General features: G+C 39.8%; 1 protein-coding gene across 2 annotated transcripts in view; it reads left to right on the forward strand.

Annotated features, from left to right (window-relative positions):
• The window catches only part of PIK3CB (phosphatidylinositol-4,5-bisphosphate 3-kinase catalytic subunit beta), an 869,120-nt gene that overhangs the window by 735,836 nt on the left and 106,109 nt on the right, over positions 1–27,175 (forward strand). For both annotated transcript variants that reach the window (XM_053709855.1, XM_053709854.1), the window contains one exon: positions 21,159–21,302. In XM_053709855.1, the coding sequence (XP_053565830.1) occupies positions 21,159–21,302 (144 nt within the window). The remainder of the gene's footprint in view (positions 1–21,158; positions 21,303–27,175) is intronic.

Consider the following 27,175-nt stretch of genomic DNA (forward strand, 5'->3'; position numbering starts at 1 on the left):
AAAAAAGAGGGAACCTTCAGACCAATTTTGGATCTAAAGATCTTAAACAAATTCCTCAGAGTTCCATCTTTCAAAATGGAAACTATTCGGACCATCCTACCCATGATCCAAGAAGGTCAGTACATGACCACAGTGGACTTAAAGGATGCCTACCTTCACATACCGATTCACAAAGATCATCATCGGTTTCTAAGGTTTGCCTTTCTAGACAGGCATTACCAATTTGTAGCTCTTCCCTTCGGGTTGGCTACAGCCCCGAGAATCTTTACAAAGGTTCTGGGCTCACTTCTGGCGTTTCCAAGACCGCGAGGCATAGCGGTGGCTCCGTATCTAGACGACATCCTGATACAGGCGTCAATCTTTCAAGTTGCCAAGTCTCATACAGAGATAGTTCTGGCATTCCTGAGGTCGCACGGGTGGAAAGTGAACGAGGAAAAGAGTTCTCTATCCCCACTCACAAGAGTCTCCTTCTTAGGGACTCTTATAGATTCTGTAGAGATGAAAATTTACCTGACGGAGTCCAGGTTATCAAAACTTCTAAATGCTTGCCGTGTTCTTCACTCCATTCCGTGCCCTTCGGTAGCTCAGTGTATGGAGGTAATCGGCTTAATGGTAGCGGCAATGGACATAGTGCCATTTGCGCGCCTTCATCTCAGACCGCTGCAATTATGCATGCTGAGTCAGTGGAATGGGGATTACACAGATTTGTCCCCTCTGCTAAATCTGGATCAAGAGACCAGAGATTCTCTTCTCTGGTGGTTGTCTCGGGTACACCTGTCCATGGGTATGACCTTTCGCAGGCCAGATTGGACAATTGTAACAACAGATGCCAGCCTTTTAGGTTGGGGTGCAGTCTGGAATTCCCTGAAGGCACAGGGATTGTGGACTCAGGAGGAGAAACTCCTTCCAATAAATATTCTGGAGTTAAGAGCAATATTCAATGCTCTTCTGGCTTGGCCTCAGTTAGCAACACTGAGGTTCATCAGATTTCAGTCGGACAACATCACGACTGTGGCTTACATCAACCATCAAGGGGGAACCAGGAGTTCCCTAGCGATGTTAGAAGTCTCAAAAATAATTCGCTGGGCAGAGTACCACTCTTGCCACCTGTCAGCAATCCATATCCCAAGCGTGGAGAACTGGGAGGCGGATTTTCTAAGTCGTCAGACTTTCCATCCGGGGGAGTGGGAACTCCATCCGGAGGTGTTTGCTCAGTTGATTCATCGTTGGGGCAAACCAGAGTTGGATCTCATGGCATCTCGCCAGAACGCCAAGCTTCCTTGTTACGGATCCAGGTCCAGGGACCCAGAAGCGACGCTGATAGATGCTCTAGCAGCGCCTTGGTTCTTCAACCTGGCTTATGTGTTTCCACCGTTTCTTCTGCTCCCTCGACTGATTGCCAAAATCAAACAGGAGAGAGCATCGGTGATTCTGATAGCACCTGCGTGGCCACGCAGGCCTTGGTATGCAGACCTAGTGGACATGTCATCCTTTCCACGATGGACTCTGCCTCTAAGACAGGACCTTCTGATACAAGGTCCTTTCAATCATCCAAATCTAATTTCTCTGAGACTGACTGCATGGAGATTGAACGCTTGATTCTATCAAAGCGTGGCTTCTCCGAGTCAGTCATTGATACTTTAATACAGGCACAAAAGCCTGTTACCAGGAAAATCTACCACAAGATATGGAGTAAATAACTTTATTGGTGTGAATCCAAGAATTACTCATGGAGTAAGGTTAGGATTCCTAGAATATTGTCTTTTTTCCAAGAGGGCTTGGACAAAGGATTATCAGCTAGTTCCTTAAAGGGACAGATTTCTGCTCTGTCTATTCTTTTGCACAAGCGTCTGGCAGAGGTTCCAGACGTCCAGGCATTTTGCCAGGCTTTGGTTAGAATTAAGCCTGTGTTTAAACCTGTTGCTCCCCCGTGGAGCTTAAACTTGGTTCTTAAAGTTCTTCAAGGAGTTCCGTTTGAACCCCTTCATTCCATTGATATTAAACTTTTATCTTGGAAAGTTCTGTTTTTGATGGCTATTTCCTCGGCTCGGAGAGTCTCTGAGCTATCTGCCTTACAATGTGATTCTCCTTATCTGATTTTTCATGCAGATAAGGTAGTCCTGCGTTCCAAACCTGGGTTTTTACCTAAGGTGGTTTCTAACAAGAATATCAATCAAGAGATTGTTGTTCCATCATTGTGTCCTAATCCTTCTTCAAAGAAGGAACGTCTTTTACATAATCTGGACGTAGTCCGTGCCTTGAAGTTTTACTTACAAGCTACTAAAGATTTTCGTCAAACATCTACTCTGTTTGTCGTTTACTCTGGACAGAGGAGAGGTCAAAAAGCTTCGGCAACCTCTCTTTCCTTTTGTCTTCGGAGCATAATACGCCTAGCCTATGAGACTGCTGGACAGCAGCCCCCTGAAAGGATTACAGCTTATTCTACTAGAGCTGTGGCTTCCACCTGGGCCTTTAAAAATGAGGCCTCTGTTGAACAGATTTGCAAGGCCGCGACTTGGTCTTCGCTTCACACTTTTTCCAAATTTTACAAATTTTATACTTTTGCTTCTTCGGAGGCTGTTTTTGGGAGAAAGGTTCTTCAGGCAGTGGTTCCTTCCGCTTAATCCTGCCTTGTCCCTCCCATCATCCGTGTACTTTAGCTTTGGTATTGGTATCCCATAAGTAATGGATGATCCGTGGACTGGATACACTTAACAAGAGAAAACATAATTTATGCTTACCTGATAAATTTATTTATCTTGTAGTGTATCCAGTCCACGGCCCGCCCTGTCCTTTTAAGGCAGGTCTAAATTAAACTACAGTCACCACTGCACCCTATGGTTTCTCCTTTCTCTGTTTGTTTTCGGTCGAATGACTGGATATGACAGTTAGGGGAGGAGCTATATAGCAGCTCTGCTGTGGGTGATCTTCTTGCAACTTCCTGTTGGGAAGGAGAATATCCCATAAGTAATGGATGATCCGTGGACTGGATACACTACAAGAGAAATAAATTTATCAGGTAAGCATAAATTATGTTTTTATATTTCACAATTTATATATTTTATATATTCATATTGTGTTTTGAGATTCATATACACTAAGTTTTTTATAATATTTATCATTGTATTTTAGCGCCTCCTATAGGAGACCTGTAATATACAGTATTACAGGTACTCCTGTATTTATATTTAAATATACAATCAGCCTTCTAGGTTAACGGTTTATTGTATGCCAGTTTTTCAGGCACTGGGGATGTTTGACTCAGTTTATTATGTTTTCACTTTGGTGTACATGTTTTTTGTTTGTGTATTAATGGCTACCGGGAGGTTTGTTAGGCCACGCCCACAATAGGCAGGCTTATCTGAGATAGCAAGGACGTTTTTGCCACCCTTTTAGCTGTTTCCTGTTGTTCCTGGATGTTGCAGCTCTGTTGCATAGCTCATCAGAGGTGGTTCAGCGTTCTCTCCGGTGCGGCTGTGTGGGGGTCCGGATCATTTCCTGACTTTGCAAGGAGGACAGGTAGGCACCTCAGCAGAGCTTGCTGAGGTGTGGAGGTTTCCTGTTGTTTTTTTGTGGGGCTGTTGCTCTGTTTATATTTAAGTTTGTCTGAATTTCAGGGACTATAAAGTTTGTGTCTCTTTTTGCATTCATTTTGTGAAAAATTGTTGCTGCAAGATTAATTGTGCAGTTTATTTAAGGATTTTCTAGTGTGTTTAAAATTTAAAGGACAGTAACATTTTTTGTTTCATTAAAATTCTGATTTGAACTTAGAATTTTTTAATTGAATAAGGTTTTTTCCTTTGGAATAAGATAGACCAAGAGGCCCTGCAAGCTGTTTCTTGTTCTCTATTTTTAAATACTAATGTTGAGCCTCCTATCCCTTTTTGTTCCTCTTGTATTGACAGACTTTTTGATTCTGAGCCTTCATTGTCTAGGGCAGATGTTGTTCAGGAGTCTCCTGTTCAGGCTAATCCGCAGCTTTCTCCTCATACGTCCCAATCTTCTGCAGTGCCCTGTGTTTCGTCTCAGGTTGTTTTTTTCCTTGCAGGATATGGCTACCCATATATCCTCAGCAGTATCTGAGGCTTTGTCTGCTTTTCCTATGTTACAGGGGAAGCCCAAAAGGAAGTATAAGGTTTCTGATCCTGTTGCAATTGTGTCTAGTGTTTCTTCTCATAAGTCTGAGGAGGAAGATACTTCAGTAGCATCTGAGGGTAAGATCTCTGATTCTGATAGTGTAAATCCTTCTTCTGAACCTGAGGTTTTTTTCCTTTAGGTTTAAGCTGGAGCACCTCCGTTTGTTACTCAAGGAGGTTTTGGCTACCTTAAATGACTGAGGCGTCAGTCATGGTTATTCCTAAGAAATCTAGTAAACTTAATAAGTTATTTGATGTCCCTTCCTCGGTGGAAGTTTTTCCTATACCAGATTGTGTTTCAGATATTATTGCACGAGAATGGGAGAAGCCTGGCATTCCTTTTTCCCCTTCTCCAATTTTTAGGAAGATGTTTCCTATTGCTTATTCTATTAAGGAATCTTGGCAGATGGTTCCTAAGGTGGAGGGAGCAGTTAACACTGACCAAAAGGACCACTTTTTCTATTGAGGACAGCTGTTCCTTTAAAGATCCTATGGATAAAAAGTTGGAAGCTTTGCTTAAAAATATTTATGTTCACCAGGGGTATCAATGGCAACTGGCTGCATGTATTGCTACGGTTACTATTGCGGCGGCATATTGGTTTGATTCATTGTCTGATTCTTTTCAGCAAGATACTCCTCTTGACGAAATTCAAGATAGAATCAAGGCTTTGAAGTTGACTAATTCCTTTATTGCAGATGCTTCTCTACAGGTCATCAAGTTGGGAGCTAAAATTTCTGGTTTTGCTATTTTAGCTCGCAGAGCTTTATGGTTAAAATCCTGTTCTGTGGATGTCTCCTCTAAGTCTAAGCTTTTGTCTATTCCTTAAAAGGGTAAGACCTTGTTTGGGCTGAGATTATTTCTGATATTACGGGAGAGAAGGGGCATTCTCTTCCTCAGGATAAAAGAAATAAACAGAAGGGTCGGCAGAGTAATTTTCATTCCTTTCGTAACTTCTCTGGTAAATCTTCCTCTTCTTCCTCCAAGCAGGAACAGTCCAAATAATCTTGGAAGTCAAATCAGTCTTGGAATAAGGGGAAGCGGTCCAGGAAGCCTGTTGCTGACTCAAAATCAGCATGAAGGGTCTGCCCCCGATCTGGGAATGGATCTTGATGGATCTCTTTCTTCGCTCAAGCTTGGGTTCGAGATGTTCAGGATTCCTGGATGGTAGATATCGTGTTCCAGGGTTACAAACTGGAGTTCAAGAATTTTCCTCCCAGAGGCAGGTTTCTGCTATCCAGGTTATCTGTAAACCAGATAAAAGGAGAGGCGTTCTTTCGTTATGTTCAGAATCTTTCCGACATGGGAGTGATAGTTCCTGTTCTGGTTCAGGAACAGGGTCTGGGTTTTTATTCCAATCTGTCGTTCCCAAAAAGGAGGGAACTTTCAGACCTATTTTAGATCTCAAGAGTGTAAACAAGTTTCTCAGGGTTCCGTCTTTCAAGATGGAAACTATTCATTCCATTCTTCCTTTGGTTCAGGAAGTTCAGTTCATGACCACAGTGGATCTAAAGGATGCGTATTTGCATATTCCCATTCACAGGGATCATCACAGGTTCCTAAGATTTGCATTTCTAGACAAACATTTTCAGTTTGTAGCTCTTCCTTTTGGTCTGTCAACAGCTCCCAGAATTTTTTCAAAAGTCCTGGGAGCATTGTTGTTGGTGCTTCGATTGAAGGGTGTTGCAGTGGCTCCTTATCTGGACGACATTCTAGCTCTGGCTCCATTTTTTCAACTAGCAAACTCCCACACTGAGTTGTTGTCTTTTCTGCGCTCCCACGGTTCGAAGGTGAATTTAGGAAAAAGTTCCTTAATTCCGGCTACAAGAGTGGTATTTTTGGGGACCATTATAGATTTTCTAGAGATGAAAGAAGCAAGAAAGTCAAATATTTTCAATACATATTTTGCTCTTCAGTCCCTTCCTCGGCCGTCAGTGGCTCAGTGCATGGAGGTTATTGGTTTGATGGTTTCAGTCATGGACATCATTCCGTTTGCTCGGTTCCATCTCAGGCCTCTGCAGTTGTGCTTTCTCAGGCAGTGGAACGGGGATTATGCAGATCTATCTCCAAAGATTGTTCTAGATCAGATTTCCAGAGATTCTCCATGGTGGTTGTCTCAGGATCTTCTCTCTCAGGGAACTTGTTTTTGCAGACCTGCCTGGGTAATTGTAACCACAGATGCAGTTTGCTGGGCTGGGGTGCTGTCTGGGGTTCATTAAGGGCGCAGGGTCTATGGACTCGGGAGGAGTCGGTTCTTCCAATAAATGTTTTGGAACTGAGAGCAATTTTCAATGCTCTTCTAGCCTGGCCTCAGCTAGCTTCAACCCAGTTTATCAGGTTTCTGTCGGACAACATAACGTCAGTGGCTTACATCAATCATCAGGGAGGAACTCAGAGTTCCTTGGCCATGACAGAGGTAGCCAAGATTATTCAGTGGGTGGAGATTCACAACTGTTGTCTGTCTGCTATCCACATTCCAAGGGTGAACAATTGGGAAGCAGATTTTCTGAGCAGACAGACTTTTCATCCAGAGGAAATCATGCACAAGCACGTCAAAGCAGCACGTGTATTTGGGTGTGGTATGGAGCTCAACACCACCATATCGCCTGCACAAGCTTGCTTTTTTAAAACTTGTAATAGCAGCGCTATAGGGAGGTGAAATAACGCCGCTTTTGTGGCGGTCGTTAATTTCCCTATAGCGCTGAAAACTTGTAATCTAGCTGTTTCTAATTTACTTCTATTATCAATTTTTCTTTGTTCTTTTGCTATCTTTATTTGAAAAAGAAGGCATCTAAGCTTTTTTTTTGGTTCAGACCTCTGGACAGCACTTTTTTATTGGTGGATGAATTTATCCACCAATCAGCAAGAACAAGAATTCCACCAAGAATGTTCACCAAGAATGGGCCGGCATCTAAAATTATGATACCAAGAGAATTAAGAAAATTTGATAATAGGAGTAAATTAGAAAGGTGCTTAAAATGTCATGCTCTATCTGAATCACAAAAGAAAAAATTTGGGTTCAGTGTCCCTTCAACACTATAGTTACCACCTGCTTTTCAGAAGAGCAAATTACGATCACAACAGCGCAATCGCTTTTAATTCCCACTTGTAATATGAGTAGAATTACGGGTGTGCCAATGCGACCCCACGGAGTGTTGCACTCCAACTGTAATCTAGTCCAATATGTGTTGATTATACTTTATTAAGAAGTAAATCCTAAAGGATAATAAACCCTAATGCTTCCTCTTCACATACTCTGCTTACAACCTGTTTTGCACTCTGGCTATCTCTGAATACAACAAGCAGTAAGTAGTAAAAATACTAAACTCTTTATTGATCCAAAAAGCATAACACAAAAGATTGTGTGTATTCAAAGAAATTGAAAATCCCTTTGTATGAAAATAACAAGTGATGAGCAGGTGCTACCTTTAATAGCCAACCAATAGTAGATACAGAGGCGGAACTACCGGGGGTGAGAGATCGCAACTGCGACCAGGACCCCTAGGGGGGGCCCAGCTTCAGATTTTTTTTTATTAAACAAATCAAAAATTGTTTCTCAATAAAAAATGTTGACCTGCCGCTGCCTGCACTGATATCATGTCATGTGAGTGTGACGTGATGCTTCACTAGTGTCTCTGTCTCTGACTACAGGGTTTAGTGTTTCTGTTTTACCCATTGGTGTTTGTGTGTGCGTGTATTTATGTATGTGACTGTGTGTGTATTTATGCATGTATGTGTGTGTGTATGTTTGTGGAACCAGCAGATTACAGACCTTGTTACTACAGCATGGGGGGCGGGGGGTGAACAGTGTCACTATACAGTTCCACTATATACAGTACAGGGGGGCTGAACCATGTCACATACTACTGTGGTCACTATATAAAGTACTGGGGCGGGTAGGGTCAGGCCAGCCATCTCACCTGCAGATTAAAGAATGTCGCTAACTCATTATATACAGTACTGGTGGGTTAAACAGTGTCACTATTTACAGTAATAGGGGGTCAGACCATCTTACTGACTGTGGGCACAGGGAACCCCCTTTTGCAGACATGTAATCTTATTCACATTTTTTTTCTGTGTTAAATAAAAATAATTATAAAAAAAAAGATATGTATCAAATTCACTTTTTTGGTGGGGGTGAGTGGGTGGGGGGGCCCTTCTTAGATTCTTGCACCTGGGCACTGTGGTTTCTAGTTACACCTCTCAGTAGATAGTTACAATTGCGAGCTATTATGGCACTGAGATCCCTTCATCAGGTATCCAAGTAATATTAGGCAAAGATTTTAAATACATATTAAGCAATTTCACTATTAACCCTTATTTCCACATATGCTGAGGTAAACACAAATAGGAGACAGAAAATATGATGTTACATATATACTTAGCAATATTCAAAGAAGGGCTGGTTGGTAAGACCTTTTGCATAAAGTGACAGATAATATGCTATAAAAAATATACATATAAATTCATAACAGACTCTGTATTAAGCATCACAGGTATACTAGTTAGTAAATGAGCATTCCAGTATACATCACATAAGTTAAGTATTCCTTCCCTATCCCCACCTATTTTATGAAAGTCACGCAGTCAGTGCCCTTCAATTGTAACGTGATTTCAGAATTATGAAAATTACAAAAATATCTTGCAATAGTTGTATTTGTTTTGGGATCTTCAGTTACCCTAATATATTCCAAAAATGCTTTCTCCAACATTGGTGTGTCCGGTCCACGGCGTCATCCATAACTTGTGGGAATATTCTCTTCCCCAACAGGAAATGGCAAAGAGCACAGCAAAAGCTGTCCATATAGTCCCTCCTAGGCTCCGCCCACCCCAGTCATTCTCTTTGCCGCTGAACAAGCAGCATCTCCACGGAGATGGTGAAGAGTATGTGGTGTTTAGTTGTAGTTTTTTATTCTACTATCAAGAGTTTGTTATTTTAAAATAGTGCTGGTATGTACTATTTACTCTGAAACAGAAAAAGATGAAGAGTTCTGTTTGTGAGAGGAATATGATTTTAGCAGCAGTAACTAAAATCGTTTGCTGTTTCCACATAGGACTGTTGAGATGAGATAACTTCAGTTGGGGGAAACAGTTGGCATACTTTTCTGCTTAATGTATGACTAGCCATATTTCTAACAAGACTGTGTAATGCTGGAAGGCTGTCATTTCCCCTCATGGGGACCGGTAAGCCATTTTCTTAGTCTCAAACAGAATAAAGGGCTTAATATGGGCTATAAAACTGGTAGACACTTTTATGGGCTAGATCGATTGCTTTATTTGGGCATTTTATACAGATTTATGTTGAAATTCACACTTTATAAACTTTGGGGAACGTTTTTTTACGTCAGGCACTGGTTTAGACACCTTCCCAGTCAGGAAGGGCCTTCTCTGTAGTAGGCAGAGCCTCATTTTCGCGCCATTACTGCGGTTACTTTTGAGAGCAGGACATGCAGCTGCATGTGTTTGGGTCTGAAAGTAGTTGAAAAGGTTCCTAGAAGGCTTCATTTGGTATCGTATACCCCCCTGGGTTTGGTAAATTCGCAGCAAAGGCTGTAGCTGGGACTGTAGAGGGGTTAAAACTGTAACCGGCTCCGGTTTCCTCATTTTAAGGGTTAAAGGTCTGAAATTTGGGGTGCAATGCTTTGAATGCTTTAAGACACTGTGGTGAAAATTTGGTTAAATTTGAACAATTCCTTCATAGTTTTTCACATATTCAGTAATAAAGTGTGCCCTGTTTAAAATTTAAAGAGACAGTAACGGTTTTGTTTTAAAACGGTTTTTGTACTTTATTGACAAGTTTAAGCCTGTTTAACATGTCTGTGCCTTCAGATAAACTATGTTCTGTATGTATGGAAGCCAATGTGTCTCCCCCTTCAAAATTGTGTGATAATTGTGCCATAGCGTCCAAACAAATTAAGGACAGTACTGCCACAGATAGTAAAGTTGCCCAAGATGATTCATCAGATGAAGGGAGTAGACATAGTTCTACATCATCTCCTTCTGTGTCTACACCAGTTTTGCCCACGCAGGAGACCCCTAGTACTTCTAGCGCGCCAATGCTTGTTACTATGCAACAATTGACGGCAGTAATGGATAACTCCATAGCAAATATTTTATCCAAAATGCCTGCATTTCAGAGAAAGCGCGATTGCTCTGTTTTAAACACTGTAGAGCAGGAGGGCGCTGATGATAATTGCTCTGTCATACCCTCACACCAATCTGAAGTGGCCATGAGGGAGGTTTTGTCAGATGGGAAAATTTCTGATTCAGGTAGAATTTCTCAACAGGCAGAACCTGATGTTGTGACATTTAAATTTAAATTAGAGCATCTCCGCGCACTGCTTAAGGAGGTGCTATCTACTCTGGATGATTGTGAAAACCTGGTCATTCCAGAAAAATTGTGCAAGATGGACAAGTTCCTAGAGGTTCCGGTGCACCCCGACGCTTTTCCTATACCCAAGCGGGTGGCGGACATAGTGAATAAGGAGTGGGAGAAGCCCGGCATACCTTTTGTCCCCCCTCCTATATTTAAGAAATTATTTCCTATGGTCGACCCCAGAAAGGACTTATGGCAGACAGTCCCTAAGGTCGAGGGGGCAGTTTCTACACTAGCCAAGCGCACCACTATTCCTATCGAGGATAATTGTGCTTTCAAAGATCCTATGGATAAAAAAATTGGAGGGTTTGCTTAAAAAGATTTTTGTACAGCAAGGTTACCTCCTGCAACCTATTTCGTGCATTATTCCTGTCACTACAGCAGCGTGGTTCTGGTTCGAGGAACTAGAAAAGTCGCTCAGTAGAGAGACTCCGTATGAGGAGGTTATGGACAGAATTCACGCACTTAAGTTAGCTAATTCCTTTATTTTAGATGCCGCTTTGCAGTTAGCTAGATTAGCGGCGAAAAAATCAGGGTTTGCAATTGTGGCGCGCAGAGCGCTCTGGCTAAAGTCTTGGTCAGCGGATGTATCTTCCAAGACAAAATTGCTTAATATCCCTTTCAAGGGTAAAACCCTTTTTGGGCCAGAATTGAAAGAGATTATCTCAGACATCACTGGGGGTAAGGGCCACGCCCTCCCACAAGATAGGCCTTTCAAGGCCAAGAATAAGTCTAATTTTCGTTCCTTTCGCAATTTCAGGAACGGACCGGCCTCCAACTCTGCAGCCTCTAGACAAGAGGGTAATGCTTCACAAACCAAACCAGCTTGGAAACCGATGCAAGGCTGGAACAAGGGTAAGCAGGCCAAGAAGCCTGCTGCTGCTACCAAAACAGCATGAAGGAGTAGCCCCCGATCCGGGACCGGATCTAGTAGGGGGCAGACTCTCTCTCTTCGCTCAGGCTTGGGCAGGAGATGTTCAGGATCCCTGGGCACTAGAAATAGTTTCTCAGGGTTATCTTCTGGAATTCAAGGAACTACCCCCAAGGGGAAGGTTCCACATGTCTCACTTATCTTCAAACCAAATAAAGAGACAGGCATTATGTAGAAGACCTGTTAAAAATGGGAGTGATACACCCAGTTCCAACCGTGGAACAAGGAATGGGTTTTTACTCAAATCTGTTTGTAGTTCCCAAAAAAGAGGGAACTTTCAGACCAATTCTGGATTTAAAGATCCTAAACAAATTTCTCAGAGTGCCATCGTTCAAAATGGAAACTATTCGAACGATTTTACCTACAATCCAGGAGGGTCAATTTATGACTACCGTGGATCTAAAGGATGCGTATCTACATATTCCTATCCACAAAGATCATCATCAGTTCCTAAGGTTCGCCTTTCTGGACAAACATTACCAGTTTGTGGCTCTCCCATTCGGGCTAGCCACTGCTCCAAGGATTTTCACAAAGGTACTCGGGTCCCTTCTAGCGGTTCTAAGACCAAGGGGCATTGCAGTGGCACCTTACTTGGACGACATTCTGATACAAGCGTTGTCTCTTTCAAAGGCAAAGGTTCACACAGACATCGTTCTGGCCTTTCTCAGATCTCACGGATGGAAAGTGAACATAGAAAAAAGTTCCCTGTCTCCGTCGACAAGAGTTCCTTTCTTGGGGACAATAATAGATTCTTTAGAAATGAAGATTTTCCTGACAGATGTCAGAAAGTCAAAACTTCTAAACGCTTGTCAAGTTCTTCACTCTGTTCCACGACCTTCCATAGCTCAGTGCATGGAAGTAGTAGGGTTGATGGTTGCAGCAATGGACATAGTTCCTTTTGCGCGAATTCATCTAAGACCATTACAACTGTGCATGCTGAAACAGTGGAATGGGGACTATACAGACTTGTCTCCAGTGATTCAAGTAGATCAGAAGACCAGAGACTCACTCCGTTGGTGGCTAACCCAGGATCACCTGTCCCAGGGAATGAGCTTCCGCAGACCAGAGTGGGTCATCGTCACGACCGACGCCAGTCTAGTGGGCTGGGGCGCGGTCTGGGACTCCCTGAAAGCTCAGGGGCTATGGTCTCGGGAAGAGTCTCTTCTCCCGATAAACATTCTGGAACTGAGAGCGATATTCAATACTCTCAGGGCTTGGCCTCAACTAGCAAAGGCCAGATTCATAAGATTCCAATCAGACAACATGACGACTGTTGCTTACATCAACCATCAGGGGGGAACAAGGAGTTCCCTGGCGATGAGAGAAGTGACCAAAATCATAAAATGGGCGGAGGATCACTCCTGCCACCTATCTGCGATCCACATCCCAGGAGTGGAAAACTGGGAGGCGGATTATCTGAGTCGTCAGACATTCCATCCGGGGGAGTGGGAACTCCACCCGGAGATATTTGCCCAGTTGACTCAATTATGGGGCATTCCAGACATGGATCTGATGGCGTCTCGTCAGAACTTCAAGGTTCCTTGATACGGGTCCAGATCCAGGGATCCCAAGGCGACTCTAGTGGATGAGAGGGGAACCCCTAAGGGAACCGTGATCGGGGTGCGCTAAGAAAAAATGTTAATATGTGATATTGGTCTAAGAACAAACCATAAAGTTCATGTGAGATGGTGGTGCTGAATCTTGTGAGGCAATCAAATGTGCTGGCGGCAAGAGCTCCTCTGGTCTTCGGGAAGGAGATATCTGTAATTAGAAATAAAAAAGAGGGCGCCACATAGCGTGATATTGTTGACTCAAAATCCAAATGAGTAGTTATTATCGTCGCTTACCAGAGATCAATGCACCGTATTGTAACCGGTGCTGGCAGGCAGGCTAACACTTTCAGTGGTTAGCACACTGGGTGGCCTCAGGCAGGCTGTACACAGATGGTACTCAGCGTTTACTTGATTGGTGTGCGTCTATGCAGCTAATGAGTCAGACACTGTGGTGGATCGGACACTTTGAAACCTTTCTCAGGAAGGAGACACTGCGGTAGATCGAACACTTTGACACCTTTACCAGGAAGGATCGAAAGAGAACAAAGGACAACTTCCGTGTATAAAATAAATGAGTTTTAATCCATAAAAACTGCTACGCGTTTCTAGACCTACACCGGTCTTTTCTTCAGGCATACAAACAATGGATACAAAATTTCTTAAGATAACAATCTTATATACAATTAAAAACGGAAGTTGTCATAGTTTTCGGCACGAACCAATGAGCAGTAGATGGATACTCTGTATCCCATTTGTGCTAATTAGGCTTGGTCACCTGTGAACATCATTAACCTTAACATTGTATCTCCTAAAGTACCCATAAATATAAATAAAACAATTTAAAACAATTTAGGACAATTTAAAGGTTCCCATCACAATCTGCTACAATAATCGCCAATGTGTTAAAGTGTGCCTACATAAACATTTGCAATATAATGTATGATTCGCAAGTCTTAATGAAAGATACATAGTATATGATTTTCATATAAAAAATGTGAAAGAGAAAAACCTACTGACTAAATAGCTCATGTTTGAAATAACTGGGGAATATGTTGTTTTTATCTTATTCTAAAAATGAAAGCTGGTGGGTATGTGAGTGTGTGTAGAAAATGTGATGTGTGTTGAACCTGAACCAGAAATGTTGTTTGAGGAAATAAATACAATGATGTGTGTATGTAAATAAAATGTATGTACCCAACTTCATTTGGTTTTTAAATAATAAATGGAAAGAAAAAGGTGATTGCAAAAATTGCAATGTATGAATCGTGTTTTATTAATTCAACGTTCGATTTCGTATGATGCACCCAATTGATTAGTGTAATAAAATTAATAACTAAAATGAAGTGTGACCCCCAGCTGTGGATCATAATACACAGTGGTTTTTTAGCATGCAAATATTATAAAATGAACATACATGTTCATAGAACAACTAGTGTTTCATAAAACAACTAGTGTTTCCATGTGTGTATATAGTCAAACGCATCTGTAATGAATGGTTATAGCGTAGTCCTTTTATTATTTTGCTGATTTTATTATTTTGTTGAATTTGATCCTGTAATGTCTAAACTTTTGTAATCAATGTAAAAGGGTATAAATCTCTTTTATTTAATTTCTTTATTTGAGGAATTAATTTTTAAAAAAGCATCTGATGTGTCTAATATGGCTAGTAGGCCTAAGTAAATCAGACAATGGTAATGTCCAATGGGATTACTATTAGTGAGATATTAGTGTCGATGTTTTACTTGTGTTGTTTTGTATAATGTGTTATTGATATTTGTGAAACAGAATTAGTTCATGAATTTATGGAGTCGATTTAATGTTATAGCAACTGGGTATATAGGCTGATTAAAGATGTCCACTCTAGTGGATGCATTAGTAGCGCCTTGGACCTTCAACCTAGCTTATGTGTTTCTACCGTTTCCTCTCATTCCCAGGCTGGTAGCCAGGATAAAGCAGGAGAGGGCCTCGGTGAGCTTGATAGCTCCTGCGTGGCCACGCAGGACTTGGTATGCAGACCTGGTGAATATGTCATCGGCTCCACCATGGAAGCTACCTTTGAGACAGGATCTTCTAGTACAAGGTCCATTCGAACATCCAAATCTAGTTTCCCTCCAGCTAACGGCTTGGAAATTGAACGCTTGATTTTATCTAAGCGTGGGTTTTCGGATTCTGTAATAGATACTCTGGTACAAGCCAGAAAACCTGTAACTAGAAAAATTTACCATAAAATATGGAAAAGATATATCTGTTGGTGTGAATCCAAGGGATTCTCATGGAGTAAGATCAAAATTCCTAGGATCCTTTCCTTTCTCCAAGAGGGTTTGGATAAGGGATTATCAGCGAGTTCTCTAAAGGGACAGATTTCTGCTTTATCTGTCTTGTTACACAAACGACTGGCAGCTGTGCCTGATGTTCAAGCTTTTGTTGATGCTTTGGTCAGGATCAAGCCTGTTTACAGACCTTTGACTCCTCCCTGGAGTCTGAATTTAGTTCTTTCAGTTCTTCAAGGGGTTCCGTTTGAACCTCTACATTCCATAGATATCAAGATGTTATCTTGGAAAGTTCTGTTTTTGGTTGCTATTTCTTCTGCTAGAAGAGTTTCTGAGTTATCTGCTTTGCAGTGTAATCCGCCCTATCTGGTGTTCCATTCAGATAAGGTTGTTTTGCGTACTAAACCTGGTTTCCTTCCAAAGGTTGTTTCCAACAAGAATATTAACCAGGAAATAGTTGTGCCTTCTTTGTGTCCAAATCCAGTTTCAAAGAAAGAACGTTTGTTACACAATTTAGATGTAGTTCGTGCTTTAAAGTTCTATTTAGAAGCAACAAAGGATTTCAGACAAACGTCTTCTCTGTTTGTCATTTATTCTGGCAAGAGGAGAGGTCAAAAAGCTACTGCTACCTCTCTTTCCTTTTGGCTGAAAAGCATCATCCGATTGGCCTACGAGACTGCCGGACGGCAGCCTTCAGAATGCATCACAGCTCACTCTACTAGGGCTGTGGCTTCCACATGGGCCTTCAAGAACGAGGCTTCTGTTGATCAGATATGTAAGGCAGCGACTTGGTCTTCCCTGCACACTTTTGCCAAATTCTACAAATTTGATACTTTTGCTTCTTCGGAGGCTATTTTTGGGAGAAAGGTTTTGCAAGCCGTGGTGCCTTCTGTTTAGGTAACCTGATTGGCTCCCTCCCTTCATCCGTGTCCCAAAGCTTTGGTATTGGTTCCCACAAGTTATGGATGACGCCGTGGACCGGACACACCAATGTTGGAGAAAACAGAATTTATGCTTACCTGATAAATTACTTTCTCCAACGGTGTGTCCGGTCCACGGCCCGTACTGGTTTTTTAATCAGGTTTGATGAATTTCATTATTTAACTACAGTCACCACGGCACCTTATGGTTTCTCCTGTTTTTTCTCCTGTTCGTCGGTCGAATGACTGGGGTGGGCGGAGCCTAGGAGGGACTATATGGACAGCTTTTGCTGTGCTCTTTGCCATTTCCTGTTGGGGAAGAGAATATTCCCACAAGTTATGGATGACGCCGTGGACCGGACACACCGTTGGAGAAAGTAATTTATCAGGTAAGCATAAATTCTGTTTTTTAAAGTCTCTCTTTGTTTTGTTCATGTATTGTTTACAGCACCTCTAGTTATGAACCTGGTTATTTTATGGGGTAAGGATGTGTTAACATCTGGTATCCTAAATTTGCCATTACTTACACTACCTAACATCTGGATGGGATTTGCAAGGTCTTACATCTTGTACTTCATAAGTCAATATAAGGTTCAACCGCTTACTTAGTAAATATGGGTATGTTGATGAGATGTGGGGTCTTAAAGCCACATTGTGATGTATCTTATTGGCCTTAATAAAGTTAGACCACTGTTACAGAGATACCTATTTGTAAAAATGTATTGTATACGTCATAATAGAATACTGTTTACATTTGAAGACTCTAGAATAGAAGCCCCTCTTTTATCAGATCATGCCCTGATAACCATTAAATTAAAAACAGGTCAGAGAGGTATCCCCCCGGGCACATGGTCATTCCCCAGATACCTCTATAGGGACACCAACTTTAAGAACTACCTACAGGGGGAATGGTTGACGTATCAGATTACTAATCAACAGCACACTGACAATCCTATTCTTTATTGGGAGACATGTAAGGCTGTCTTGAGGGGAGCTATAATATCATATGTAGCGGGGGTTAGGAAGAAGAAGAGGGTTAGAGAAGACTTACTACTGAAACAATTGTTGAATGCGCGCAACAAATACCTTCGACACCCCACAACCCTGAATAGAAATAAATATAAAGAGTCCAAATTTAACAGAGACATGACCTTAGCACAAAACGCAGCAAGAGATTTAAATATAAATCATGCAAAGTTTTACAGACACAGCAACAAAATGGGTAGGTTACTGGCTAGGGTTACCAGGCTGGCGAGACCCGTGGCGCCTATTGTCGCCATTAGGCAAGGAGATAGGATCCTAACATCTAAAGAGGACATCCAGGAAACCTTTAGGGAATACTACTCCAATCTGTATAAAAGACAAGAGGTCCTTGACTCAGACAGAGATGCCTTTTGGGCCTCCCTGGACCTTCCTTCCCTGACGGCCCAACAGATTAGTTCTCTCAACGCCCCTATTGATTCTCAGGAAATCTCTAGATCCATTGGGATGGCTTCTCTGGAAAAAACCCCGGGGCAGGATGGCCTCCCGGCCGAATTCTATAAAATCCTCTCGGAGGAGGTCACTATGATACTATCCCAACTCTTTAATAGCATCCTGTCAGGACAGGCTGAGCTGTCCACTAGATTCACGGAAGCAAAAGTTTGCCTTATATTAAAACCAGATAGGGATCCCACCTCCACAGCATCTTATCGTCCGATCTCTTTGTTGAACGTGGATTACAAATTATTCACCAAAATAATGGCTAACAGACTGGCGGAAGTCCTCCCGTCCATAATCCACCAAGATCAGTCAGGTTTTGTGAAGGGTAGAACAGCGGTCACCAATCTCCGCACTCTGAGGGAGGAACTCAAATAAGGAGAAGCCCCCTGAAGAGGCCTGTGTTCTACTTGTAGACGCGGAAAAAGCCTTCGATCTAGTGCTTTGGGACCATCTCTTCTTCACTCTCACAAAGTTGGGAATAACTGGCAACTTTGCCACGGGCCTGAGGGCTATCTATGCCTCTCCAGTAGCCTCAATTCTAGTGAACAAAACTCTTTCTCTCCCATTCAACCTGGAGAGGGGAACAAGACAGGGTTGCCCCCTGTCCCCCCTCTTATTCTATATAGCTCTCGAGCCCCTGGCCATTAAGATCCGGAAGGAATCTGAGGGTCTTAGAATAGGCAAGACAACCAAACATTTATCCCTGTTTGCGGATGATATGTTACTATATATCTCTAACCCCGCAGAAAACATTACGAAAATTATGTCCCTCTTAGAAGCCTTCGGGAAAATATCAGGCTACAAGATTAACGCAGACAAGTCGGAACTGGTCTGATTGACCCCACATAGATCGGAAGGTATTACACAATTCAATTTTAAAACAGTACAACACTCCTTTAAATACCTTGGTATAAAACTCTCGACTAACCCGGATAAGTGGTATGATATCAATTATGCCCCTCTGAAAAAAGAGGCGCAGGACCTGCTCCAACACTGGGCTAAACTTCCACTATCGATTTCGGGCAGAACGGGTCTCATTAAGATGATCCTTTTCCCAAAGATATTATATTTCCTGCAGATGATCCCATCAGTACTCTGTAAAAGTGACTTGAAGTGCTGGAACTCCCTCATCCTTAAATTCATTTGGGCAAACAAAAAACATAGAATCACAAGAAAGAAAATGTACTGCTCGGTTGAGACGGGGGGTCTGGCAGTTCCGAACCTTGAGCACTACGCCTGGGCGGCCCAGGCAAAGTACGTTTTGGATTTGCTCACTGGCAGGCACTGCTTTGCAGTCCCGGAATTGGAGGAGCAAGTGATTGTACCATTGGACCTTAGATCCCTTCCTCATCTAAAAGCGGCTAAGGCGGATAAGCTCCTAGTGGACTATCCTCTAATGCAGCAACCCCTCTTTGCGTGGAGGAAAATCTGCAAAAAGTCAACAATGAGTTTTCAAAGTACCTACCAATTCAAGGTAATCCCAGCTTTATCCCAGGCCTCTCCTCCAGACCTTTTGGAGTGTGGGGAGAAAAAGGCATTGATACTATTTCAAAGCTCTTGGAATTGGATGGGAGGAGGGTTTCCACATTTGAAAGTCTTCAAAGACAGTACAACCTACCATCATCCCACCACTTTGCATACCTCCAAATAAAACATTACATAAACTCTCTGTACTTCACGGGAGAAATGCCTGGGAGTGACAATCAGATTTACGCCCTGGTCTCCTCCTTTCAAAATGGGAATACTTCCATTTCGGCAACTTATAAGGCCCTGGGACGTGAAGACAATAACGATTTTCTAGAACTAATCAGGACGAGATGGACGGACACATTACATTCAGACATTTCAGTACAGACTGTCCAACAGAGTATACGAAAGGTTAGAAAGGCCTCTTTGGCAGCAGACACTAGGGAGGCTCACACAAAATTGCTCAACCAAGCATACATCACACCCAAACTGGAAAATGCCAAAAATGTGGGGCCCCTAAAGCTGACCTCCTACACATGATATGGGCCTGCCCAAAGTTATATAGATTCTGGGGTATGTTAACCTATTGGGTAAACAAAACCTTTAACACACAGATAATTCTTTCCCCGCAGGCTGTTGTTTTCCTAAATCTGCAAGGCCTTCCCAGGGAAGTCAAGACACTGGTACATACTATAATTTTACAGGCTAGAACCTTAGTCTTTAAATATTGGGTCAAGAATGAGTCGCCTGGTCTTTCACAGTTGAGAGCTAGACTACATCAACAGTTGGTTTATGAGCAGGCTGATGCTTTGGGTGACCTTCAGAATAGAACCTCGCAATTCATGAGAAAATGGGAAGCATTTATCAAAACTCTACATACCTCTCAGCAAGTTCAGATACTGTTTCCACTCAGAAATACAATCTACTTTTTGGAAGCACAGCTTAGAGGGGAATGGGACCTTAATTTTGATGGAGGATGATACCCTCTTAACACTAAACCCAGTAGGTGACTCTTGGTCACACTTTGGCACCCGGGGGGAACACCACAAGATGGTGGGAGACTGTTGGTAGATTTTTGTTATTTAAATAATAGTTATTAGGAGGTTGAGGGGTTCTCCATCCTTTACCTCGGACGGGGAGGTGAAGGGGGTGATCTGGAGGGTTCGATATTGTTAACTTCGGAAGGGGGGAGGGAAGACATGCAGGGAACTGTAAAAGGTGGTGTTGTCAATACAATACTCAATTTATCAGATACTGGTCTACCTAGTTTGAGAGGGCAGGTAAATCCAATTTTGTGTCAGAAAGTTACAAAGTTAGCACGACTAGGATTCCTGTTTGTTTTTCTTTTCTTTCCCCTTTTTCCCTCTGCAATAATGTGTGCATCACTACTGGAATGTATCTCTTTGTGTAATGATTGCTCCCAATAAACTGATGACCTTAGGAGTTTGAAGGGTTCCCTCCTCCCTGTACCCCGGACGGGGAGGAGAGGGGGGAGAACTCGAGTGAGTTGAACTGCTAACTTAAATAAAAATGGAAAATGAAGGTATGCAAAACCATTGTAACAAACGTGATGTTGTCAACACAATATGTAAATTGTCATACGTTGGAGAACCCAATTTAAGAGGATAAGTAACTTGTTAGTCTATCAGTGTTTTACAAAGTCAATACGACTGGGTCTCCTGTAAATCCTCTTTTGTAATAATATGTACATCATTGTGGAAAAGTATTCCTTCTGTGCATTGTATGCATTCAAATAAATAAAATATATATAAAAAAAAAAAGAATACTGTTTACACAATATTCTGTTAACAAGTTTTAATATTTTGTATATAAGTAACTTCTTAGGATTCTCATTTTTTACCTTTTTACAACAAACTTATTAAACTGAGTATCTGTATCTTTCTACTGTTTGTGCCAAATGTTAAATACGTTTTACAAACCTTGACTTTACTGAGTATGAGTATTATATCATTGCATTGGAGGAGTATACAGTCAGTGACATTGTATGCTATGTGTGTGTTTTAGTGATGAGGAACTCTCCCAGTATCTGCTTCAGTTGGTACAAGTGCTTAAGTATGAGCCATTCCTGGACTGTGCACTTTCTCGGTTCCTATTGCAGAGAGCCCTGGCTAACCGGAGAATAGGACAGTTTCTCTTCTGGCATTTAAGGTTGGTGAACATAAAAGTCTACATTTTTTACCTCAAGAATAAGTTTTGATGTATCCTTAAAGGGATAGAATACCCCGAAATTTTCTTTTGTGATTTTGTACAGAACATACAATTTTTAACAACTTTCCAATTTACTTTTATTACATTTGCTTCATTCTCTTGTTATCCTTTGCTGAAGGAACAGAATTGCACTACTGGCAGCTAGCTTAACACATCCAGTTAGCCAATCACAAGAGACAAATGTGTGCGGGCACCAATCAGCAGCCAGCTCCCACTAATGTAGGATATGTGTGTATTCTTTTTTTGAAAAAGGGATAACAAGAGAACGAAGCACATTTGAAAATAGAAGTGAATTTAAAAGTGTTTTAAAATTACATGCTCTATCTGAATCATGCAAGTTTAATTTTGACTTTCCCTATCCCTTTAACTCAGTGATTTTATCTGAAAGTTAACACTTTAATGAGCAAAAAAATATAAAAAGTGAACTCCTGTTTGATCTTTGCTTACATTTTCTCTTTAGGATTCACTAAATCTTGTTTCAGATTGTTGAAAAAATGGGCAGATGACTAAAATACAGCTCAGATAGAATGTGCAAAATCTTAACAGGACATAAAAGCATAAATTAAACCAGAGACAAAGGTGCAAAGAAAACATGCATTAATGTGTTAGAGATGAGGCATGTATGTAGCCACCAATTGTAGTCCACCCAGATCTCACAGGCTATGAATAGGTGATAACACTGTGTGACTTGAGGAGAACAAAATGTATCTGAAGAGTCTGTACATCAGATCCTTTTGTGCAGTACTGGGTGAAGTCTATAATGAGCCTTAATGCTTGTCTGTCCCCAGCTCTTTTATTGCTTGAGTTTGCTTGTTAAAAACAGTGTTCAGGATACGGCACTCAAGCAATACTGATATAAATATGGAGCATAAAATCACAAGACTATGCTACCATTCAGTAGAGTTGGCAGGAAACTAATAGTATTTCGTTTTCCCTGTCAGAAATATTAGTAAATCAGTTCTTTGTATATAGCAAAAATGTGTTTCCTTTCCCAGGAGATATTTTTGCCAAAATGATCTGTTTTTGGATACAGTATTTCTGTCTTTACATGCCCTGGACTTTTCTGAAATGATAAGGTTATGTACTCTTAAACACCTAGCTTAGCTTACATGACTAAACATTTTCTTGTAAAGTTTGCAAACACATTACACTAATGGTTAAAACGGTGCTTGACAAATATGTTCAAATTCTAGGAGCTGGCTGAAAAATCTATTTATGTTTGTTCCTGGTTTAGAGATAGACATACTAAAGCAGGGACACAGCATGTGTTCTTTTCACCTTCCTTATGTTTATTTTCACATCTTCTTTTTCTATTTCTTTTAATAAGTATTGTTTTACCCCTTCAGTTGGGTTAAATTCCATTCACATTTTACTCAGCTCATGTTAACTCTTATTCTTATAGTTTCCCTTGTCACCCTCTATTTATTTTTTTATTAACTTCCCCTCCACTTATTTTACCCTCTGCCTATGCACAACACCTAAATTACATACAGATACATAAACATGTAAACAAACATACATACCCAAATATATACATATATACATACACACACACACACACACACACATATATACATACACACACACACACACACACACATATATATACATATATATACACACACACACACATACAGTATATACATATATACATACACACACACACACACATATATATATATATATAAATATATATATATACATATATACACACACATATATATACATTTACACATACATAGAAATACATACACACTCAAATACATGTACACATATATAGAAATACACACATGTACACAAACATGCAAATACACACACTCAAATACATGTGTGTGTATATATATATATATATATATATATATATATAAATACATGTACACATACATGCTAATACACACATATATATATATATAAAATAAATACATACACACACACACATATACATGTACATATACATACAAATACACGCATACATGTACACATATACACATACATACAAATACACACACATACATACAAATACACACACACATACATACAAATACACACACATACATGTATACATATACACATACATACATACAAATACACACACATACATGTACACATACATACAAATACACACACATACACACACACACACACAAATACACACACATACATATAGACATGTACACATACATACACATATGTAAATAAGCACAATAAATAAACTTTACATTTACCTTCTGTTTACTTTTTAATGCACTTGTCTTATTTAGTTTGTTTTCCCTATAAATTAACTCTGAGGATTGTAGAGTTTTAACCCAGAGAAGCTAAAGTGCATTACCTGGAATTCAGAACCTTGACAGTCTCATACATGCTGCACAGTGGTTGTTTAATATGTGCAGAAACTTGTTTGTTTCTTTCATGTAATTGGCAAGAGTCCTTGCGCTACTGACCTATGGGATATACAATCCTACCAGTAGGGGCAAAGTTTCCCAAACCTCAAAATGCCTATAAATACACCCCTCACCACACCCACAATTCAGTTTTACAAACTTTAAAACAAATAATAATTGCAGCGCTAAAAAAAGCTAGGTATAAAAAATCTTAGAATTATAATTAATCTATTAATAAGATAATATGTTATTACCTAAAATAATATAGATGACACCTAATAAGAACGGTAAAATTCTAGGTATAAAAAATCATTGAATTATAATTAATCTAGGTAAGGATAATAAACTAATAAGAACTGTAGAAATCAGTATAAAATATTTAATTACACATAAATATACACAAAAATAAATGACATTCAGAGAACCACCAGTGGTTTAAAATTGCTGTAAAAATTATTATAATAATAATTCCACTGAAAGTTCCACTCCAAATGGTTAATTGTATTGAAATGTCTTTTAGCCAAAACAGTGATTATAGATGATGAAAAAGTAGTATAATACTTGAATAGTTAAGTTGTCATAAAGCCAAATAGACCCGTTTGTTTCCACTGTTACCAAACAGTCCCATATATCCAGTCAAGCCCGACTAATATCACTGAACAGAAAGTATGTTAGAAAGTACCTTAAAGCTGCAGGACCTTACCTCCGGGCAGACTCTCTTCTTATTCAGAGTCTCAACCGGGAACGTGAATCACTTTATTTGTGATGTCCGGGTCCCTTCTCGCAGCTGTTTCTTTTCCTTTCTCCTTCGTCGGCAAGCGTTTGGCGTGTGACGTAATTGCAACCGTCACGCGGTTGAATTCCTCCAATCAGTGAGGGGATTCCCCACTGTCAGTTCTAGTGCGGAGCGCTCTGGTAGTCAATAGTAGAAACTCACAGTTGCATCTACGCGTTTCAGCCGTACACCGGCCTTTATCAAGATGTTAGATCCGGAGTGAACACTGCTCTTATATAGCATTCACAATTTCCTGTTTGTACTTTTTGATCATATCTGATTGGCTAGTTTCCGTTCACCATTTAACCAACACATACATAAAAAATGGTTATTTGTAGAAACAATGTGTCCTTATTAGATGCCTAATAATTGTTTTTTTAGTAGAAAACTTATAAAATATATATGATAATAATACTACTAATTAATAGAAACACTGGAGATAATATCTAAAATGATTCTTAAGCTGAAAAAATAAAAAATATGTATAATACTCTGGGAATAGTTAGTAAATACACTTCTGTAATTATAGACAAGATTTCCATAAAACAGCAAATACTCAATTCATAATTCTAAATTGAAAGATATACCTATATGATAAAAATAATACATTTTAAATTTTATATAACCTGATATCCGCATAATAATAGGTTTAAAATTAATCCAAAATTGTTAGAAACAAGCATATATTAAAAGCATGGAGACATCAAATGAATGTTAAACTCCATTGAATTTGATCCGATAAAGCAATTTACAATCCAACTATCAATATTTAAAGAACTTTTTATAAAAAACAGATCCCTGCTTATACAAAAAAATGTATACATATGTAAAACTTGATACCAACAAAGGAATAAGCTTAATGTATTCTAAAATTAATGTGAAGACATATATAAAAGATACAAAAAACAAATTAATTTCAATTCCATTAAGGTTGGATCAGGTCAAAAAACGTTTTAAATCATACTGTCTAAAAACTTAATAAAATATTTTAAAAATATATATATGTAAAAGGGTGCTGTTAAATCCATTAAAACTACCACTAGCTAATTATTTCTATTTATTTAATGTAAAAATGGGTTCAAGTCTAGTTCTGCATTTAACCCCTCTGGTGCTAGTGAACCAAAATTAAAAATCAATTCTGCCTCTTTATATAAAATTAATCTTTCGTAATCACCACCCCTCCCGACTTTTTTTATACCCCACCAGCAAAGTTTACTAACATTACTATTATGGCACTCTTTAAAATGTTTAGAAATAAAATTGCCTTCAAATCCATTTTTAATGTTATTGACATGATCTCTAATCCTATCCCTTAATTTTCTTTGGGTCTGTCCTAAATACTGTTTTTTGCAAGAGCATTGGAGAAGATCTATAGCCCCCTTATCACTACATCTGATTATGTCTTTTATGGTATGTGTATAGTTTCTGGTAGTTGAACTAATTTTCTTTAATTTAGTGCTATGTTTACATGCTACACAACTGTAGCATGGAAAAAAGCCTTGTACTTTAGACCCAGTTAAGTCCACATCCGATGTATTTTTACTTCTCCTATACATGCTTGGAGCTAAGTTATTTTTCAGATTTTTTGCCTTGGTATAAATTATATTGGGGTGTGTTTTCACACGATCTCCTAGTATGTGGTCCTTTCTTATAAGGTGCCAATGTTTATTTAAAATAGATTTTATGTGACCATGTTGGGCATTATATTTTGTAATAAAAGGGATATTTAATTTCTGTACCTGGTCATTATTTTGAAAACTTCTTTCTTTACCTATAAGGAGTTCTTCCCTATCTCTCAACCTTACTTTCTCAATTGCCCTATTTACATTGTTCTCGTCATAACCTTTATCTAGGAACCTGTCTTTTGAAACCAGTGATTGAGTTTCAAAGTCTTTAGTGTTGCTGCAGTTTTTTTTGATCCTAGTGAACTGACTGGTGGGTATATTGTCAATCCATTTAGTTAAGTGACAGCTTTCCATGTGTACATAATTATTAGCGTCTACTTTTTAAAAAAACGTTTTTGTGTGAATTTTTTGGTCAATAATGTTTATCTCTAGATCAAGGAAATGTAAAGTTTTACTATTTATTTCACTTGTAAATTTTAAACCCAAACTATTTTGGTTGAGAACTTCCAAGAATAAGTTAAGTAGTTCATGATCTCCATTCCAAATGATAAAAATATCATCTATACATCTTTTATAGGCTACCAAGTTCGCACCCCATGCTCCATTATAAATAAATGACTCTTCTAAATAACCCATAAAAATGTTATCATAGCTGGGTGTGAACTTGGTGCCCATCGCAGTACCCTTTTGTTGTAGATAGTATTTCCCGTCAAAGGTAAAATAGTTATTGTTTTGAATTAATTCAATGCATCTCAAAATAAACTGACACTGATCTGTTTTTAGGTTTAAATCCCTTTTTAGAAAGTGTTTCACTGCCATAAGTCCCAGCTTATGTTCAATATTAGTATACAAGCTGGTTACGTCACAGGTAACCATCAAATATTTATCGTTCCAATCTATTTGGTTTAATATATTCAACAGATGTGTATAATCTTTAAGATATGCTGGTAGATTGATTACGCACTTCTGAAGAAATTGATCTATATACTGGGATAAGTTGCAAGTTAGTGAATTAATTCCGGATATGATTGG

The sequence above is a fragment of the Bombina bombina genome, chromosome 4 (assembly GCF_027579735.1).
Source record: "Bombina bombina isolate aBomBom1 chromosome 4, aBomBom1.pri, whole genome shotgun sequence".
In the NCBI taxonomy this organism is placed as follows: domain Eukaryota; kingdom Metazoa; phylum Chordata; class Amphibia; order Anura; family Bombinatoridae; genus Bombina; species Bombina bombina.